At 34.2% G+C, this 22,238-nt stretch overlaps 1 protein-coding gene across 2 annotated transcripts in view; it reads left to right on the top strand.

Moving 5' to 3' along the window:
• The window catches only part of NECTIN3 (nectin cell adhesion molecule 3), a 130,340-nt gene that overhangs the window by 42,581 nt on the left and 65,521 nt on the right, over positions 1 to 22,238 (top strand). For both annotated transcript variants that reach the window (XM_021070395.1, XM_021070394.1), the window contains exons 2-5: positions 1,394 to 1,735; positions 9,904 to 10,200; positions 13,678 to 13,795; positions 18,916 to 19,067. In XM_021070395.1, coding sequence (XP_020926054.1) covers positions 1,394 to 1,735; positions 9,904 to 10,200; positions 13,678 to 13,795; positions 18,916 to 19,067 — 909 coding nt within the window. The remainder of the gene's footprint in view (positions 1 to 1,393; positions 1,736 to 9,903; positions 10,201 to 13,677; positions 13,796 to 18,915; positions 19,068 to 22,238) is intronic.

Genomic DNA, 22,238 nt, shown 5'->3' with positions numbered 1-22,238 from the left:
AGGTTCGTGGGAATAAGATTGCATAAAGTTACTGTCATTTAGGACTTTTTGGACATGTTTAAGCACATTTTTCTTGATTATTGCTTAAGCGATAACATCTTGCATTTTTGTACTCTTTAAAAATATTATACAACATTGTAAGTCAACTATATTCCAATAAAATTAAATTTAAAATTAAAAAAAAAAGAAATTTGGGAGATAAAGGAAGACTTCAGTGCAGTATATTGGACTCATAACTGTTTCTGAGTGAAGGAAGAACACAAAGAGAGGTTCAAATAACTACCCCATTGGTCCATGGGATAATAGTGACAAGAAGTTTCTTTGGCCTCAAGTAAATGTTTTCCTTCTGTGTATGTGGTATATTTATCTCCATTGGAAGTAATAAATAAAATAGCATTATCTTAGTAAAAAAAAATAAAACTAATAATTAGACATAACTGTAAGTTTTAAAGGTCTTTATACATTTTAAATTTTAAAGGTCTATTTCTGAGTGCGTATTTTGGTTTACTTCTTAATTTGAGTATTTATTTTGTCAGGACATGTATGAGAGTTGTAAACTTCTCCAAGGACTTGTTATATATGTTGTCAATGAAGAGCATCTTGCTTGAGTTTAATATTCATGAGTATTAGCCTTATTTTCCCTAAAATGATTTAGATTGTTTCATTGCTCTTAGGAAGGAAATCAGTTTTATAAGGGTAAAGTTTGATATTTTACTTTAATTTTTGCTTGTGGAATATTTTTATCTTCATTCATGAAATAGAAAAAATTAACTTTTGTTTTCTGGCAGTTGGTCTGTTTTAAATGAAGTGTCTTATACAGATTTTTGGTAGAGGGGTCCTCCAAAAGAAGGCACTAAGGTATTGTATTTTGTTTGACAGATCCTAAATGTATTAGTTATCTATTGCTGAGTAACAATATAGCCTAAAATTTAGCTTTAGAACACCATGTATTTATTATTTCTGTTTTTTGGGGTCAGTCATCAGAGCATGGCTCAGTTGGGTCCTTTGTTTCAATCTCTCAAAAGGCTGCAGTCAAAGTTTCAGCCAAGTTTGGGATCCTGTCTGGTAATCTGAATAGGGAAGGATCTGTCTCCAAGTTTACACTTGACCTAATCTAGCACTTTCCCCTCCAGCAACATGTATTGGTGATTATTTGATTTATTTAAGAGTCATTCTTTAGGTCTTAAATCTAGCCCTGGAAACATTTAGCTCTCTTCAGACCTTCCTGTTATTCAGTCATTGGGATTGTGTGTGTGTGTGTGTGTGTGTGTGTGTGTGTGTGTGTACACGTACACAAGGGGAAGAAGAGAAAGAGGAAACAGGGAAGAATTTAATTATGTGTTAGCATAACTTTTTTACATTTTTAAGAACTATGCTTTTCGTTTTTCCGTAGGTGCCTTAGCTGGACCAATTATTGTGGAGCCACATGTTACAGCAGTATGGGGAAAGAATGTTTCATTGAAATGTTTAATTGAAGTAAATGAAACTATAACACAAATTTCATGGGAGAAGATACATGGCAAAAGTTCACAGACTGTTGCAGTTCATCATCCTCAATATGGATTCTCTGTTCAAGGAGAATATCAGGGAAGAGTCTTATTTAAAAACTATTCTCTTAATGATGCAACAATTACTCTGCATAACATAGGATTCTCTGATTCTGGAAAATACATATGCAAAGCTGTTACATTCCCTCTTGGAAATGCTCAGTCCTCTACAACTGTAACTGTTTTAGGTAGGTATACTTGGATTGTGTATTTTGGTGGTTGTGGTAAGGATTATTGTAAAAGTATCATCAAGAACTTAAAATAATTGAAATTATGTAAGCATAGGTTTAAAATAAAATAATTCAAATATGATTTTTCAAGTTCTATCATAAAATCCTCTCATGCTGGATTCTCAGTTTAAACAAGATCTTGCCCATATCTGCCTATCATAATACTGTGTAGTTTATAGCTATTTTACTTTCTTCATGAAATAACTTTTTTTGTCTATAATACTGAGTGCTGAGTTTCTTTGACATTTATTTTCAGTATTTCCCCTCAAAGTTTCAACCTTTAATTAAATTACTGTCTTTAAATAAGCTTTTCCATTATTTTAAGTGCCTGTGGTCTTGGAGCCATTGACATCTTATGTTTGTTTTTCAAATCATTTTATTTCTGCTGTTGTGGATTTGCTTAGCTGTTTGAATCTTGGGCTTTTTCTTGCATTGAATGATCTGCCTTTTTCTACTTGATAACTATTAAAGTTTATTGTGGAGTTTAGAAGGAGCTTATTAGCATTAAAATTTCCACCTGCGGTGAAAGGTAAACCAATTTGGAATTGATGGTGAATACTTTTGAAATATTGGAGCAAGGATTAATGAGTAATAGCCATTTCCACCCAAAGCAAGACTCCTTTATTGGGCAGTCTTTGCTCTGAATTTGCTTGTTTGCCTGACAGGGACATTATCATGTCTCCTGATTCCCCCTACTCAATCTTTGTTCTTCACTTTTCTCCCAGGTGCTGGATGCTGTTTCCTGATAAACCTTTTGCACTCCTCACTTGATCTTGGTATCTGCTTTCAGAGAACCAAACAGTTACACAGCCTCTAATATTTAATGGCATAACTTCAGGGTCTCTGAAGTGTAGGAAAGCAGTTTTGTCTAGATGTGTTATATATTTTTTCCATGTTGAGAAATACTCTTTTAAAAATAGAAATAAAATTAAATATTGGAGGACTTCATGTGTTTAAGACACTGCTCTAAGAACTGTGGGGAAATATAACTTAGGTTTACAAAATTGATACTTTTAAGAATTGTTTTGATTGGAAGTCAAGGCACAAATATCTGAAAAATCAAGTGTAAGCCACCAGGGTAAAAAAAGTCACAAAAAATTCATTGTTGAGAAAATAATAGTTTGCATGTGTAGAAGAGAACGCATAAGAATAATTTTTTTTTGCTTTGAATTTTAGTAATCCTCCCCAAATTAATATTATTACTCAGTGGTTTAAAACTCAAGACTGTTTATGTAGTTTAAGACTAGTCATGATTTTACCTGTGTGTAGTTCTCTAACTTCATCTATTCCATTCCCTGCTCCACTTCTCCCAACAATCCAAACTTTATTATCATAATTAACTATTTGCAGTCCATTAACTCCTGTGTTTTTACATGTGGTTTTTCTTTATGCCTGGACTGCTGCCTTTTTTTTTTTTTTCCCATCTCTCTCTTCTACATTCTTCTATTTAACTGCTATTCATCAAACCACATCTTTTTATATGTCTTCTCTGCTATAAACATGTGGTGGACTATAACTGTGCAGTTTAAAATATAACTTTATATCCCTAAAGCCTGTAAGAGTTACTGGTATATAGCACTCATACACTAAATGTTATGCAAGTAGGATATAGGAATGGATTAGTAAACTCGGTAATTTAGAAATGTTTTGTAGGAAAAATAGTTAATTCAGTACTTGAATGTGGGCAAAAAGGAAAAAGGAAAAGAGGAGAGTAAGTGAGACAACACAGGGAGACAGAAAACTATACATATTAGTGCAGAGTTTCTTCAGTACTGGCATTGTTGAAATTTTGGGCTGGATTTCTTTGTTTTGGTGAGCTGTCTTGTCCACTGTAGACTAGCAGTGTCCATGAGCTCTACCCATTAGATCATAGTAGCAATTCTTCAAGACAAATTAGAACGTCTCCCAACATTGCCAGGTATCCTCTGGGGGACCACTGAGTAAATTTGTTGATAGTTCAAAAGATTTGTGTAAAGTCCAAGAATTAAAGGCTAGAAACATAGAGTGGGACCACTTCAAAGTAACTTGAATATTAAGATGGGGAATTTGAGCTTTATATAACTTGAAATGCACACTTACTATATAGTAGTATACTTTTTCTCATTTCCCTTTATTCTCAGATTCTTGCTGTTAAAATGTGGTTTATGAACTAACAACAATGGCAATGGCAACATTTGGAGCTTGTTAGAAATACAGAATTATAGACCCCTCCGAGACTCATTGAATGATAATCTACTATAATCCCCATAGTAATTTATATGCACAGTAGAGTTTGAGAAACTGCTTCACCCTTCTTCTCACCTTGCTTAGAGGGATGCTTAATTCGTAGACTTGATTTAGGGAGTAATGTGATAAAAGTTCTGATTTAGAAGATCATTGTGGTGTTTTTGATAGATTGAAATGAAGAGGTTTAGAAATCATGATGTGTCGGAGTTCCCGTCGTGGCGCAGTGGTTAACGAATCCAACTAGGAACCATGAGGTTGCGGGTTCGGTCCCTGCCCTTGCTCAGTGGGTTAACGATCCAGCGTTGCCGTGAGCTGTGGTGTAGGTTGCAGACGCGGCTCGGATCCCGCGTTGCTGTGGCTCTGGCGTAGGCCGGTGGCTACAGCTCCGATTCAACCCCTAGCCTGGGAACCTCCATATGCCACGGGTGCGGCCCAAGAAATAGCAAAAAGACAAAAAAAAAAAAAAAAAAAAAAAAAAAAAGAAAGCAGCTATCATTTTTGTCTAGAAACTCATGTTGCAACAGAAGAAAGAGTGGGGGAAAATCTGTAATTGCAATGTATACATGTAAGGATAACCTGACCCCCTTGCTGTACAGTGGGAAAATAAAAAAAAAAAAAAAAAAAAAAAAGAAATCATGATGTCTCAGTCATGATGCTGTGAAAACTTGAAATTCAATTTTTAATTTCTGCCGTTTGAATGAAGAAAGAGAGCTATTACAAAGGAAAAACTAGCAGAACTTTGTAACTGACTAGATATAAGAAACTAAGGAGGTTCAAACAATAGCAGGTTTTGAACCTTAGTAATTGAGTATATTACTATTAATTTAAATGGGCATATCTGAATGAAGAACAAATGTTGAGGATTGGCAGGATGAGATTATGAATTCAGCTTTTGACTTACTGATTTGGAGTATATATAGACAAAAAGTATCAGGTAGATTCTATAGAATCAAGCTTTGTATCAAAAGTGAATAAAATTAGAAATCTTCTGGGTAGTAGTGTTTATCAGATAAAAGTTTTTAAGGGACATGCAAAAAGTAACTGAGGGCCTAAGACTGATTGTTTATTAGAACAGAGATTGGAAGATATAGAAATGAATTAAAAAAGATAGCTTTCAGACAAACTGGCAAAATAATATTATTCATATCAAGAGCAGATAAAGATTACTCTAGCAACTTTCTTCCACAGTGAGAATCAAGCCTTACAGAAAATGATTTCAGTGGCCATTTTTTCAGTTTTCCTAAGATTGGCACATAGCTACTGTCATTCTAAATGCATAGCCTAGAGGTTAATTCTTTACTTAGAGCAGATATCTGAAGGCATTAGATCTTAATACTTTCGGAACAGATTGGGAAGAACTACACTAAGTATTGAATTCTACAAAGTCAGTCAACAAGAACAGGCAAAGAAAAGTATTGAGTGTATAGATTAGGCAGTGACATTAGAGTTTCAGTGGAATGGCAGTAATAGAAACTGAATTAAAGGAATGTAATATAGCAAAAAGATTTGGGAAAATTGAACAACAAATGCCCCATAGCAGAAGAATTGTCGCGCAGTCGGTTACTTCCTTTTGATATATGGGGTGTTATATAGTTGGTAAAATTATGGTTAAAAGAAGTATTGCTCCTTGAAAAAAAATAAGCCGCAAAATTATAGGTATGCCATGATTACATCTCTGGAAACTTGAAATAGAAATAAAGAGAAGGAAAGGGAATAATGTGATAATGACTCTATTAGGATATTGCAGTTGTGGGTAATTTTTCTTTGTTTTCCCAATTTTTAGTAATATTACTTTTGTAATTAGAAAAAAAGACTTCTGCTGGATGTGATGAAGTAACAGGGAATTGATTCACTCTCTCTGTAGCAACAGGAAAACTAGGGAACTAAACAGTTTCTAGTCATTAGACAATAAGGAGGTTAGGATTATGATCCTTGAAATAAGGAAAATAAGTTCTACAATTGCTGCAGCTTCCTCCTTAGGCAGTTTCCAGGCTACAGCTCAGTGACAGGGAATTCAAGCAGAGAATGCTGGTCTCACTGAGTTTAGGAGACAGATGGTCAGGAGACTAGGATTTGTGGAGCAGAATAGTGGAAAGAAGAGAGCATCAGAAAGTAAATAGTGTGTGTGCATTAGATACCTATAGAAGGGACTTCTAAATTAGTACTAATTTAGTACTAATCTGTGTACATGAGAGAAGAAACTTTTAAAGTAGGGGAAAGGACCACAGAAAGTAGGCTTAACAATCTTGGTGTTAATACGGGCCTGGGAAAACTTTGTGTTCCCCCAAATCAGCGTATACAGGACATTGGGTGGCATCTTAAGAGGAAGCAACAGCAAAACCTCTAAACAGGGAAGAGTACAGAGAAGTTAACTAAAATTTGGGGGAATATGAGAAAAGTAATTTTAGAAAGGTGATGAAGTCTATAACCAGGAGACTGATTCTCTTCAGAAGAAATAGAATTTAAAATTGACTTTAAAATATTTTTTTTATGTTCCTTGAAGATAAAAGCTTCTATTGATGGCACAAATTATTCAAACCAATTCTCCCATGGATGGGAATATTGGGGTGAAATATATATATAAAAAAAACAACACACACCATTGAAAACTTCAAAGAAATAACAGCATTGTGGAGCATATAACTGGACTAAAATCTAGAAGGAGGTAGAAACATAGAAATAAGTCTTTACGCTTGGGGACGTTTGACAGTTCGGAAGAGACACCTAAGATGCTGAGCTAAGGTTTTGAGAGCCTTGAGAAGTAAGAGAGATAAATATGTGAATGTAATTCTGCTTGGGATGTTTAATAACCCTTCTCATATCCTCTTGGTACCAAAGGCTTAGATTTTCAGAATAGTAGTACACCAGCAGTAAATGAGCCTTCTTGTCAACTTCTAGGCCAGGTTTATATCCCCTGAATAGTCTCAAATTAAGGAGATCCTGAACTGGACATTGTTTTCAGGGCTAGCTTAGCAGAAGAAAAAACAGATTATTTCTGGAAGAAAGTTACCTTTATTCTAAGCCTCAAATTATTTCTGCCTTAATTATTCAAGGACAAGTATAAAAGGTACCTTTATTCCAAACTTCAAATTATTTCTACCTCTGTTATTCAAACTGAGACATATCGTTTACTTGAATAACCAGGCATGCAAGTAAAGGCAACTCCATAAGCATCAGCCAGAGCAAACAAGACAATGGAAACAGACCTGCGTAAGCTGTTGGAATTATCAAACACAGACTAGTGAACAACAGTGCTTACCATTTGAACGGATAAGTCAATATATTAAAAAAATATATTCAGAGAACAAGAAACTATATATATATTAAAAAAAAAATCACATAGTGGAGTTCCTGTTGTGGCTTAACAGGTTTAGAACCTGACATAGTGTCGATAAGGATGTGGGGTTTGATCCCTGGCCTCACTCAGAGGGTTAAGGATCTGGCATTGCCACAAGCCGTGGCATAGGTTGCAGATGTGGCTTGGATCTGGTGTTGCTTTGGCTGTGGTGTAGGCAGCAGTTACAGCTCCAGTTCACCTCCTAGCCTGGGAACTTCCATATGCTGCCGGTGCACCCATAAAAAGAAAAAAAAAAATGATGTAGTAATTTGGCTTTGAAATACAGCACATTCTGGAAGTATTGTGGGCTCAGTTCTAGACCACTGCAATAAATTAATATTGCAATAAAGTGAATAGTAAAACAGTCACTTCAGTTGTTTGGTTTCTCAGTATTACAAAAATTATGTTTACATTGTAGTCTATTCTATAAGTGCAATACCATTACATCTCAAAAAAGTATATAGCTTAATTTTTAAAAGTTTTGTCGTTAAAAATTGATAACCATCTTCTGAGTCTTCAGCCAGTTGTAATCTTTTTGCAATAGTAACATCAGAGATCATCATAATAGATATGATGGTAGTGAGGAAAAGATTGAAATATTGTGAGAATTACTAAAATGTGACACGGAAGTAGGAAGTGAGAAAATGGTGCTGATAGACTTGTTCATTGCAGGGTTGTCACAAACCTTTTATTTGTGAAAAACACAGTATCTGTGAAGCACAGTAAAAATGAAGTGCAATAAAATGAAGTGTACTTGAACATAAAAGTAGTTAAAGGATACATTTTGTACATTTGAATAAAAAACTTCTGCTAATCAAAACACACAATACCTAGGGTAAAGAGACAGGCCCTAAACTGGTGGAAGATATTTGCACATATAATCAGAAAAGGACTCTTCTCCTGAATCAGTAAGAAAAAGAAACAATTGGCTTTAATGGTTATTTTGCAGAAGAAGAAACTCCAAATGGCTTATAAACATGAAAAGATCCTTATTCGCATTCATGGTCTTATAAATTAAAAATAAGGTCTCAGTGATATGCTATTTCATACCTGCAAGATTCACAAACATTGAGAAGTCTCAGAGTGGTAAGACTGGGAGTAATTTGGTACTTTGGAAAGCTTTTTGGCATTATCTGGTAAAGTTGGAAATGAATATAGTAAGTGGCAGTTCCTACAAGAGATAAAATAAACTAGAAAAACTTTCATACAAATAAACCAAGAAACATGAATGAAAATGTTTTTTATAAAATTGTACTGAACAGGATACAGCACCAATGTCCAACAGTAACTGAACCCTGCAATGTTAAAATGAAAAATTTATACAATTGCATGCAAATCTAAATGATCTAAAAGTAAAAAGTTAAAAAATGAATTGCAAAGTAATAATCTAAGGTCACATATCCCCCATAAATGAATCTCAAGAACACTAAGTTGAGTCAAAGAAAAAGTATTAAAAAAATATAGATAATCTGATTCCAGTCATATAAAGTTAAAACACAAAAGATGAAGCTGTGGTTTAAGTTTGCATTTGTTGGCTGTAAAAATGTCATGAAAAGTAAGTAAAATTTTATCTCCAAAGTTAGAAGAATGGCTTCATAGTGGATATTCAGGGTATTAATACCAAGAAGAAGCATATGAGGGACCTGGGAGGTGCTAACTTTTTTTTAGGAAGTTATGTCGATTTCATGTGTTATATGCACTTTTCCCTTTGTAATTTTTATAACAGTACATCTAATAAAAGGAAGGAAATACAAAAGGAAAATATTAATATCCCTTAAAGTAAATTATGAATCAAAAACATGTAGACATGTAAATACCAATCAAGAACAGATGCCGTTGAAAGAATCAGTTGGAAATTTTGGAAATGAAAAATCTTTTAGATAAAAACTTAATGCACACAATAAACTATAGGCTTGAGCCAAAGAACTCATGAAGTTTGTACTGAGGAATTCGTACAGAAAGAAGCATATAAATTTTGCTGAAAAACGTGAAGAGATAGCTAGGATATATGGAGGGTAGATTGAAAAGGTTTAACATTTAGGTTACTTCCCCTGCTGAGGAGCTTTCTTATACCAGATGAAGGTAGGTAGTGTGTACATTTCAATAAACACAACTACTGGTGACATTACATTTTAACAGTATCTGTTTTAAATGTGTCGTAAACTTTTTTGCTGCAAAATGAAGCATTATATTATTAAAATCACATTTTCTTTTCCCTGTAATAGTAATACAACCTTTAATCTCAAATGGAATTTATGATCAAATTCTCAGGAGTTTTTTTTAATATACTAATTTGGGGGAGAAAATTATAATTCTACCAGGGAGAGGCATCTTTGTAATGGTGTGATAAGAAGCCAGTACAAAGTCTTGGCTTATTTGTCCTGACTCATGATTTTCTTTTGTTCCAAGAATCCATTTTGTGTTGGCATTACCTGTGTACTGTGTATATTTTATATGTAGTTGTCCCTCAGATTATGAAACATGGCTAGATGTGGCTTGGAAGTATGTAAATATACTCTTTATTGAAATATAACTAGTTTTTTTTTTTTTTTAATTTAAACAGTTGAACCCACTGTGAGCCTGATAAAAGGGCCAGATTCTTTAATTGATGGAGGAAATGAAACAGTAGCAGCCATTTGTATCGCAGCCACTGGAAAACCAGTTGCACACATTGATTGGGAAGGTGATCTTGGTGAAATGGAATCCACTACAACTTCTTTTCCAAATGAAACAGCAACAATTGTCAGCCAGTACAAGCTTTTTCCTACCAGATTTGCTAGAGGAAGGCGAATTACTTGTGTTGTAAAACATCCAGCCTTGGAAAAGGACATCCGATATTCTTTTATATTAGATATACAATGTAAGTAAATGATAACATTTGCTTTTTAAGTTTGTCATATATTTTATTTTAATTTTCTTCCTTTGATATAATTCTATATCAGACTTTTTAGATTGAATATTTAGTATTCACATATTCTTAGTAGATTTTCCTTGTTGACACTTTTTCTTAATTAAAATATTTTCATGAAAATTTCATTTAATCAGGACATTTTTTATAGGTTTGTGAAAATGGGCAATGACTTTAAACTTGCTGTCCAACTTAAATTTATTTAAACTTATCCTTTTTAGACGCTAAAAATAGGCTGGACTTAGGTGAATTGTGAAAATTTATACCTCACAATGTGTACTACTTGGAGAAAAACAGCTGTTTCTCCAATCCAGTTGATTTGCTATTATTCATTTTTGTTGATGCTACCCATGATGTTTTAAGCAAGAAGAACCTTTTAGTTCCTAGATGCATTTTAATTAGGTTGAAGTTCTGTATTTTTTCAATATTATTTCGAATCTGATTTTATTTATCATGCTATCCTTACAAAGATAAAACAATAAAGTTATCATTGAAATAATAATCATAGATAAAGCTCAAAGCTGCCCCATTTTGTGCTTTTATTTTTTTGTTAAGGGATACATTCTTGTGTGTATGTTTGTGTGTGGATATATATGTGTGTGTATACACTCCCTTTTCTATAAAGCTTCTCAGTTTTAATACATTCTTTGGGTAAGCATTTTGAAATTTTGAGCAAGAGAAAAAAATGATGGTGCAGATAGCTTATAGTAAATATAATGAAAATTAAGTAGATTAAAGATAAAATTAGGAGAAGTGTTTAGGTTCTGCTTTCATTTCCATCTATGCACAGATCATAAAGGTAGATAGGTTTTTGAAAATGTTCTATTTTTCATTTTTATTATTTTTTGGTATGACATACATGGAATTTTAAATTAAACATATTCATTACATTTGGTTTAATGGTTTCAAAAACCAATTCTAAGAATCTTTTTCAATGTTTATAGGGTTAAACTTGAGAAGCTATCTTAACTATTATTGCCGTTGTGTTCTTGAGTGCAAATATAGCCATAGTAGTCCGTCTTATTCATGGGGGATTAGTTCTAGGACTCCTGCAGATACCAAAATCCCAGGATGCTCATATCCCTTATATAAAATGGCATAGTATTTGCATATAAATCTGTGCAATCCTCTGTATACTTTAAATGATCTCTAGATTACTTATAATACCTAATACAATGTAAATTTTATGTAAATAGTTGTAAATTCAATGTAAATACTATGGAACTAGTTGCTGGAATGCCACAAATCAAGTTTTGCTTTTTTGAAATTTTTAGAGTTTGTTTCTCTGTATGTTTTTCAACCACAGTTGGTTGAATCCACAGATACTGAACCCATGGATACAGAGGGCTGACTGTAACTTATTTTCTCTTCACTTACTTGGAGAATCCAGTTAAAATTTTTCTTTATTCTTTTACAATGTTATACATACTCTGAACATCTTCCTTTTTCTTATAAAATTTAGATAACCAATTATGAAGTATCATTAATATTTTCTCATAAGTATTTTTTCTTCCCTTTGCCATTATTAATAATGACTGAAATTTTCTTCAATTGCATATACTATTTTTTGTTTGTCTGAATGCAGTTCTAAATATATAAAAATATTTCTTCTGACATCAGACTTTATAATTATGGCTTAGATTTATTAGCTTGCTTCTAAAATATTCTTAGAGTATTTTTTTTCCTATTTTTAATTGGGACCAATAGAACATATAAACAAAGTTTAAGAGATAAAAATCTTTTTTTTTCCTTTTTATGGCTATACCTGCAGCATGTGGAAGTTCCCGGACCACGGAGGGCCGGGGAGGGCTTGAATCAGAGCTGCAACTGTGGGCCTACACCACAGCCAAAGCAATGTGGGGATCTAAGCCACACCTGTGACTTACGCTGCAACTTGCAAAAACACTGGATCCTTAACCCACTGAGTGAGGCCAGGGATCAAACCCCAATCCTCACTGACACTGTGTCGGGTTCTTAACCAGCTGAGCCACAAGGAGAACTCCAAAGGACATAAAATCCTATATTCAAAATTTATGTCTCAAACTTTGGAGGTGGTTTTGGGGAATACTTTAATATATAACCCCTTCTCTTCTTTTAAAAGAAATAAAACTCACAGATCTATTTGAACTGTTTTTTCAGCAACATTTGTTTAGTACCAATTTTAAGATAGGAAAATATTTGTTAATTTTTGTTGTTTATAAGACACAGGCAGTTTCTTTTTAAAATTACTAAGGTAATTGGACCTTAGCATAAAGAGTTTAATTTTTATATCACTTTGTTGTAAACCTTACTTGACAGTCAGGCCTCCCTAGAGAGTTAAAGACTGATCTGGTCTCTCTCCAACTTCCTATCTTGCCATTTACTGTATTTATCTAGTTTACTGTGTAGCTCACAGAGTGATGGAGGGTCACTGTACCATGCATAAACAGCATTTCTTTATCATCTCTCTTCACATTCTATTCCTATTCTTTTCCTTCTTGTCCCTCAACAGATTTTAGTTAGCTTTTTAAAATGTCATCTTTCTTGTTACTATTAGAATATAAGGAGTTCTTGTCCTGGCATGCAGAAACGAATCTGACTAGGAATCATGAGGTTGAGGGTTCGATCCCTGGCCTCACTCAGTTGGTTAAGGATCTGGCATCGCTTGAGCTGGTGTAGGTCGCAGCTGCGGCTCAGATCTGGCATTGCTGTGGCTGTGGCATAGGCTGGCAGCTGTAGCTCCGATTCGACCCATAGCCTGGGAACCTCCTTATGCTGCAGGTGTGGCCCTAAAAAGACCAAAAAAAAAAAAAAAAAGAATATAAATTTGAATAGTTTATATGTATACCAAACATCTAAAACAGTGTCACTTATTAAGAGGTTAACAGTGATGATTGAATGAGTGGCTAGTATTGTATTTTATAGTTTAAAGGTATAAATTTATATTGATCTTAGATGCAGATAATTGCTCATTTAAGTAACCATATTTTACATATGCTAAAAGACCTTGGGGTACATGGAATGAATAAAAATTCATGTTTTAGAGCAGCTCAGGCCTCAGATAATTTACTTTAGTTGTAATTATATTCTTAGAAAGTTTGTCACATCAATACATGCCCAAAGGACATTAATTAAATATAAAGAATCTAATTTTTATAATTGACTTGATAGCTCTTAGGGGATATTTCCTTTCAAATTACCATTGTCCATAATAACTAAAATTGTACATGCTTATAGTTGCCTAGTGTTTGGTGCTCATTATCCATTCATTTACTCATTCTTCTAATCAGCCAGTATTTATTGAGTACTTATTCCTTATTGTTTATGTATAATGAGAGGAGGAAAATGATTTTTGTTGGGTATTATGTGTATTATGTTAATGCTTTATCATTGTATATCACATTTATCGTTAACAAAACAATATGTCCTATCATTGCACTTATTTTATAGATGCTCCTGAGGTTTCAGTAACAGGCTATGATGGAAACTGGTTTGTAGGAAGAAAAGGTGTTAATCTCAAGTGTAATGCTGATGCAAATCCACCACCCTTCAAGTCTGTTTGGAGCAGGTAAAAATGTTAGATATTTCCCAAGAGAAATTATTTAAAAGTAGAAGTATTCTTAAAGGCATATTTAAAGTTGTTTTTATTAATGTCATACATGGTTATGGTAATAGCTGGAAATTAAATTAAAGAGTTTCTAAGTGTTTTTCTGTCCCCCATCTCCCTACCTTCCTGCCCCCACAGTTCTTTTCCTCAGAGGCTACTTTATTTTAACAGCTTTAACAGTTCCTTTTGTTTATCATCGTAGGTCTTAAACTGCAACTTCTTCATTTACTAATTTTTAACACTGTCTATTGACTTCATATTATGAAAGATGAAAATTTGATTTTATGTATACCTGTTCACACATAAACATGCCCATATACATATTCCTGCCCTTCATAGTCCCATTGAAATTTAAGCTACTTTTAGTTAATCTTTGTAATCTTTGCCTCTTCCCTATGACAGGTAAATATTATTTACAAGAGCTAAGTAGTATACTGAAAATATGTTTTGTTTTGTTCTAAAGCTGTTTGTTTTTCCTGAGGCTAATAATTGTTTCTTTTTTACTTGTGTAGTCTCTCTAAATATCCTTAATTCTCTTTATTTGTGAAATTTCAAAAATGTTATCCTGAGGTTTTCATTTATATTTCTCAGTATTTTGGCCCCCCTCTTCAATCTAGAGAATTGTTATCTGCCAACAGTGGACTCTCCCCTCCTCTCCCCGTCCCCTCCCCTTTCCTTTTGTCATTTCCATGGTTTTTATATTTTCTTGTTTGCTTGTACTGGAATTCCTATTTATTGTATACTAAGCTTTCTTTCTTTCTTAATATTCAAACAGTTTTTATTATTCTCCCAAGATTTCCTTTATCCCTCCCCTCCACTGATTGAAATATTTCTTTAAGCATATTTTCAGTTCTAAGAGCATTCTCTTATTCTTTGTTCATTTTCATAGCATCTTTTTCTTTTTTTATGGATGTAGTATCTTCTTGTTTCTTTCTAGGGATACCAGAGTTATTACCTCTGCGGAGTTTTTTTCACTTCTTACATATTGTTTCTTTTTCCCTCCAAGGTCTTTTGTTTTTTTGTTTGATCCTTCATTTTGTAGATATTCCTGAATTTTCTCAGTTGTCCAATCTTTCCACAGTAATGCATTAAAATAAAATGCTGAGGAGTTCCGTTCGTGGCTCAGTGGAAACAAATCAGACCAGGAACCATGAAGTTGCGGGTTTGATCCCTGGCCTCACTCAGTGGGTTAAGGATCCGGCATTGCCATGAGCTGTGGTGTAGGTCGCAGACACAGCTTGGATCTGGTGTTGCTGTGGCTGTGGTGTAGGCCGGCAGCAACAGCTCAGATGAGACCCCTGGCCTGGGAACCTCTGTATGCCGTGGGTGTGGCCCTCAAAAAGACAAAACAGTAAATAAAAAAACAAAATGCTGAGTGGAAACTGTTGTGGGGAGTACTTATTGATAAATTCCACTTTGGGTAGAAAGGAGGTTATTTCTCTGGGAAGCTTCAGATATCACTTATTGAAGAGTGGAATTCTTTTTTTTTTTTTTGTATTCCCTTGTTAAAATAATTATTTATTAAAATAATTTCATTCTTTTGCCTGCACATCAACACCTGATATATGTACAGATTTGGGAGAAGTCTTCTGTTTTATTTTTTTCAATTTTAAACTAACCTTCTTATATTTAGCCCTTTGCCTCACTCTGGCCTTCTGCAGTACAGCGAGTCAAACTCCAAATCTTTCTTGGGTTCTTTGGAGCAAATTGGCTGCTTTCTCATCTATATGCCTTCTACAAACAGTTCTTCAGCCAAAAGCAGAGCTTTTCAGCTTTGGCACTCTTGACATTTGAGGCTGGAAAAAATCTTTGTTGTTAGAGGCAGTCCTGTGAATTGTATATTTAATGGCATCCCTGACCTCATTCTCTAGAGCCAGTAGCACACACTCCCCTCACCCCAAGTTGTGACAACAAAAACTGTCTCAAGACATGCCACATATGTCCCCTGGAGACAGAATTACTCCTGATTGAGAAACACTGGCCTAAAGCATATATTGTTTTCTTTATCTGTTTTCTTTCTTATAAAAGTTTATTTGTTGATATATCTTGTCTGATGAATTCTATCTCCTGTTCTCTTTCTACTTGTTGGTTTTTAATAGCTCTTTAATTCCTTTACTCTTGTTTTAAGTGGTATTTAGTGGAAGCAAAAAAGCCAGTATATTTGGTCAATCTATTGTCTTTAAGCAAAGATACAGTTTTAAAAGTAGAGAAGACCTGACGTTTCTACATTCTACAGTTTTGTTTTTTTGTTTTTTTTTGTCTTTTTTGTCTTTGTGTTGTTGTTGTTGTTGTTGCTATTTCTTGGGCCGCTCCCGCGGCATATGGAGGTTCCCAGGCTAGGGGTCTAATCGGAGCTGTAGCCACCGGCCTACGCCAGAGCCACAGCAACGCGGGATCCGAGCCACGTCTGCAACCTCCACCACAGCTCACGGCAACGCCGGATCCTTAACCCACTGAGCAAGGGCAGGGACCGAACCCGCAACCTCATGGTTCCTAGTCGGATTCGTTAACCACTGCGCCACGACGGGAACTCCTACAGTTTTAAAAGTAAAGAAGACCTACATTTTCTTCAAAGTGGGGAAGCAGGCATTGGCTGTGTGATAGATGTGATAGAATGTTTTCTAAAATCATATAATTTTGAGATCTCATCTGGTGTCTGTATTTTGAGATGTCTTTTGTGAATAAGTCATTCAACCTTACTAAACCATTGTTTCCTTATTGATAATAGTACCTTACAGAGTTTTTGTGAAGGTAGAGATAGTGTATATGAATCATGTGACATAGGTACAGGAGTATGGGAAGTGCTTAGCATGTCATTTTTTGTGAGTTTAATATGATAATTAGATTTTTCTGGCTTATTTGAATAAATAACTTTAAAGGATTATAGGCTATTTTTATATTTCTCATAATTAAAGGAATTAGAATTTTGGGTCAAAAGTACAGAGCTGATTGGTAAGATATATAGACTTCATATTCATTCTTATCCTTCTAGAGAAAGAGTTCACCTTTTGAAGGCTGATGCTTCTAAAAATGTTCTTTCTTTCCAAAGTCCTCTTAAGAAGGAAGTATAGGGTTTTTGGTTTTGATTTTTTAAACCATATAAGACCTTTACCTTTACCCTTCAAAACTAAATTAAAGTCATAGCACCTGTAAAAGGTTTTTACCAATCTTTTTTTTTAAACAATTGGGATTACAGAATAAAATCCTTCCATCTATTCTCTGGTGTTGATTTGTGCCTTTCTACCTTTTTATTATTATTTGTTCTTACTCCCTCTGTAATTAGTTGTTGGTCTCCTACTGATGTGCTTAGATCATTGAAAGAAAGGACCAACTCTTATTTACCCGTGCATTTCAGCAACATCAGCAGAACAGAGTATGGTAAATAGTAAGTTCTCAGTAGTTAAATAATGGATAGCTGAGTGAATGAATGAATGAACTTTTTGAAAAACTGTTTAGTTCAAACTGTAGCAGTTGAGCCTGTGGGTTTACTTCACTTTTTTATTCTCTTTTAAAAAAATAATTTATGGGCTATAAAAACACTTTCAAAATAAAGACCTATTGTTGATGTTGTTGTTTGCAGGAAATACCGTAAGGTTGGAAAAATGTATAACAGTGTACTTAGTTCCATTGCAATGAATGGCTTTAGAGTTCTTCCAGTGGAATTTTATTCTGTGTACACACACACACACACACACCAGATAAGACCTCTTAGTCAAATTAGTATAGAAACCATTTAAGAAGAGTTATTATTTATTTATTTATTTATTTAGTCTTTTTTCTTTTTTTTTAAGGGGCTGCACGCATGGCATATGGAGGTTCCCAGGCTAGGGGTTCAGTGGAAGTTACAGTTGTCAGCCTGTTGCACAGCCACAGCAACGCAGGATCCGAGCCTCCTCTGCGACCTACACCACAGCTCACGGCATGGCCAGATCCTTAGCCCTCTGAGCAAGGCCAGGGATCGAACCCACAACCTCATTGCTCCTAGTCCGATTCATTTCTGCTGCTCCAGGATGGGAACTCCAAGAAGAGTTATTATTGATATCAAATAGTACCTTGGTTTTATTGTCACAGATGCCTATTTTATGAAATTACAAGACCCTTGTTGGTGCTTTAGAAACAAACCGTCTTTGAATAGGGCGCCAGTATAGATTTGTTCAGTATTAATGATGCTCTTTACATTTACCCTCATACAGAGGGTGCTAACAACATTATCATGTACATAAATGATGACTTTTCATTAGGAAGGTTCTAAGTATCTCATGAATAAATAGATCCATAATTCACTGAGAATATTAAAATTCTTTTAATACTGTAGGTATGGCTTTAAATAATTTGTATTTCTAATTTTCTATTTTTAAAAATATAATTCTATAAAAATCACATAATTTGGGGGGAGTTCCCTAGTGGCTTGGTGGGTTATGGATCTCTCATTGTCACTGCTTCGGCTTGGGTTCAGTCCCTGGCCCAGGAAATTTGGCATGCTGCAGGTATGGCCAGAAAATTTATTTTTAAATAAAATAAAATCACATAAGTTTTTTCTCTTTCCCTTCTATTCCCTCTAATATATTAGCCTTGGTTCATTTATATGAACTGATATTTTGGAACAATGGATATTTTTATTTTTTTTCTTTCTATTTTTTTTTTAGGGCTATACCTGCAGCACATGAAAGTTCCCAGACTAGGGGTTGAATTGGAGCTGCAGCTGCTGGCCTATACTACAGGCATAGTAATGCCAGATCCGAGCCATGTCTGCAACCTGTACCAGAGCTCACAGCAGTGCCAGATTCTTAACCCACTGAGCAAGGCCAGAGATTAAACCTGCATCCTCATGGATACTAGTTGGGTTCATTTCTGCAGAGCCATAACAGGAATTCCTGAAAGAATGGGGTTTTATTTATTAGTTCATCTTTGTTAAAATGAAAATTCATAACTTATAGTCTGCTTTTATTTCATAGTGAATTTTACCTAAAGGATGCTAATTCTTTCACTAACAACTTAAAAATGTAATATCTTATTTAAATAGCTATGAATGAATAGAATCTGAATATATTTAAAGTAATTTCATGTTTTTTAAAATTTAGGTTGGATGGACAGTGGCCTGATGGTTTATTGGCTTCAGACAATACTCTTCATTTTGTCCATCCACTGACTTTCAATTATTCTGGTGTTTATGTCTGTAAAGTGACCAATTCCCTTGGTCAAAGAAGCGATCAAAAAGTCATCTATATTTCAGGTAAGTTACTGTCCATTCACAAAATGAGTTACTCAAATTATTCTGTAACAACAATCATAACAATAGCACTATGATCTGGGCAGTAATTTATACTTGTGAAGGTACGTATCAACAGTGTGAGGCTTTCCACGTAGTGATAATCTAAAAGAGATATAATAAAGTAACCTTACCTGAAATACATATGTAAAGTGGCATTCCTTTACTTAAACTTATTTATAAACATCTTAAGACCTATGCATAAAGCTGATTTTTCAGTGAATAAATATGAAATATTCTTTTTCTAGGTAGTGTGTACCTCTCTATGTTCTTTTGTATTTACACGAGGAGTAAATGTGGGGTTTTTTTTTTTGTTTATTTTTGGTAACTACTCTGCACATAAGTGTCTGATAAGTAAAATGGAGTATCAGTTTTGATGACCTTCTTATCAAATATCATTGTTACTCAGTGTGGGACTATACCATACTGAGTTACTGAAGTGTGAAGTAGGAATGCTACTGAAAATGTTCCAGTGAAATAAAATTTAAGATGTTTTTTATAGCCAGTCCATAGCCACTAAGAACTTAGATTTTTCACATTCCATTTGTTTTACTATGAATATTTTTGTCAGTTTGAGTATAAATTTTGGTATTTACAAAATATAGTTGGAGCTAAAGATACATTTTTTTCCTGGATACGACTATAAATGTATTATCATCAGAATGCTTATTTATAAAAATTATGTAAATATTTTAAGCATCTCCTTCCTGTCTATAAGAATGTAGCAATCCTCATGTCTAACAAATGGAAATTTAAAGGAAAAAGGAAGAGAACCTTGAGAAATGCAGGTTAGTATGGTAATTAGATAATAGGGTGTTAATGGTTTTTATCTCTGTTCAGTCTAAAACTAAGTAAATTAGAGATTTTAAAGAAATTTTTTATCTAAAGTATACTTTAGTGTTTTAGGTATATAGCAAATTGGTTCAATTACACATGCATATATATCATGTATATTCTTTTTCAGATTTCTTTTCCACGATTTTAGAGAAATTTTAAGCTTGCTTTAAGATTACATTCTTAGTCCTTCTATGTTTACTTAATCTAAGGAGAGTTATCCATATAATTTTCTCATGGCATCTGCCACAATTTGTAGTTGTGTGCTCATTTGTGTACTTACTATCTGAACTCATGTTTAAACAGTTTGTGTTTGCTTTATTTAAATTATTGTATACTCAGCACTTAATTCCTGGACCATGATAGGGACACATATTTTTTGCATGAATCTCATAAGATTAGAGCTGTGTGCATCTGTAGTCAGCCCTTTCTGCCAGCAGCAGTGCTTTGGTGGAAATCTGTTAGTATAGTAGTTTCCCTTTCTTCCCTTAGAGGTTTTTTTATTTAAAAAATAGAAGGAATCTTAAAGCCACAAGAACTGCATATTTAAAATGTAGTTAACCTAAAGACTGCTTACTTTTTATTTCTGTTTTATGAAATTTGGTATGGGATATTACTTGTAAATCCTAGGCTTAATGTGTTACATACTCATTTAAATATTAAGGCTCAATTTTGGCATTCTTATCTATTGGTGATATGCTATGTTTGTCTTTGGTATTTTGGGTCCACTTCCTAGTATTCCTGACTTGTGTACCCACTGCCTGTTAGTGATCGTTCACCCCCTATGTTGGAAGTATATATACGCATTTAAAACTTAACATTTAAGACTGAGTTCCTCATCTTTCTTCTGCCCCTTGACACCAGATTTCTTCCTGCAACAGCCTTCATTTTTCCTTTCAGTTTTTGGTAGCTCCATTCTTATATTTTGCTTAGGGCATGAAATCCTTGATACTTACTCTTGATTTTGATTTTTCTCTCATACCCCACCCTATCCATCAAAAATTGATGTGAACTTTCTCATTATGTTATATACAGAACCTTACCAATTCTCCACTTTTGTTGCCGGTAGTCTGGCCCAAGTCATTATCAACCCTTAGTCCACTGTTAGAATAGCCATTTAATCTTCCCTCTCTTCAATCTGTCATCAAATGAGCAGTCAGAATAATGCTTTTAAAGGGTATATCAGATCACATCAGTCCTTTCTTCCAAACCTTCCATGAGCTTCCCATTTTGCCTACAACGAAAACCAAATCTTCAGTGATTTTTAAGCTCTGTACATGTTCTAGTCCTAGATTACTTACACACTTGGCTTCAGCCACACTGGTCTCCTTGCTGTTCTTTGAACACAGCAGGCACATTTCCTACCTTAGAGTCATTGCATTTGGTGTTTCCACTGCCTAGAATGCTCTTCAGATATCCTCATACCCCTTTCTCTCACTTCCTTTGGGTATTTGCTCAAATATCACTTTCAGAGATGTATTTAAAATCGAAGCATCTCTCGTCTCACCCTGTTATTACTTTGTCTTTCTTCTCTGCCTATTTCTTTCTGTGGTACATATTATCATGTGACATACTACGTATTTTATTTCTGTACTTGCCTATTTTTATCCCCAGTAGAATATATGTCCTAAGAGGGCAGAATTTTTGTCTGCTTTAGTCAATACTTTATTCTTATCGTCTTTAGCAATGTTTAGCACACAGTAATTGTTTAGAAATTTTTGTTGCGTGAATGAGTACATTTGTTTGAGAAGAACACAATTAGGAAAGAGTTAAAAATCCAGAATCTACTTTTATGTGATGTAACACTTTGGTAAGGGGACTAATGTAACACTGATGATAAACTTCACTCATTTTAAAATCACCCTCTACTAGGTCTTATGAGAGTGGAAATCAAATTTTGAGTGAATCTGAAAAATTACAATTAATTACCACTCTGTACTCTAGAAAAAGAGTTATATGAGAGGTTTTCTTCAAGTAATCATCAATAATTAGACTTTACTTTTCTATCCAGAGTCTGTTTTCTTTAATTTTTATTTTTTAAATTGAAGTACAGTTAATTTACCATGTTGTGTTAGTTTCGGGTGTACAGCCAAGTGATTCAGTTACATGTAAACATACATAGATTCTTTTTCAGATTCTTTTCCCATGTAGTTTATTACAGAATATTGATTATAGTTCCCTGTGCTATACAGTAGGTTTTTGTTGATGATCTATTTTATATATAGTAATGTGTATATGTTAATTCCAAAATCCTAATTTATTCCTCCCTCTCACCTTTCCCCTTTGGTAACCTTAGGTTTG

This window comes from Sus scrofa, chromosome 13 (assembly GCF_000003025.6).
Source record: "Sus scrofa isolate TJ Tabasco breed Duroc chromosome 13, Sscrofa11.1, whole genome shotgun sequence".
Lineage (NCBI taxonomy): Eukaryota > Metazoa > Chordata > Mammalia > Artiodactyla > Suidae > Sus > Sus scrofa.
The sequence above is the reverse complement of the archived record's forward strand: the minus strand, read 5'-3'. Positions and strand labels throughout refer to the sequence as shown.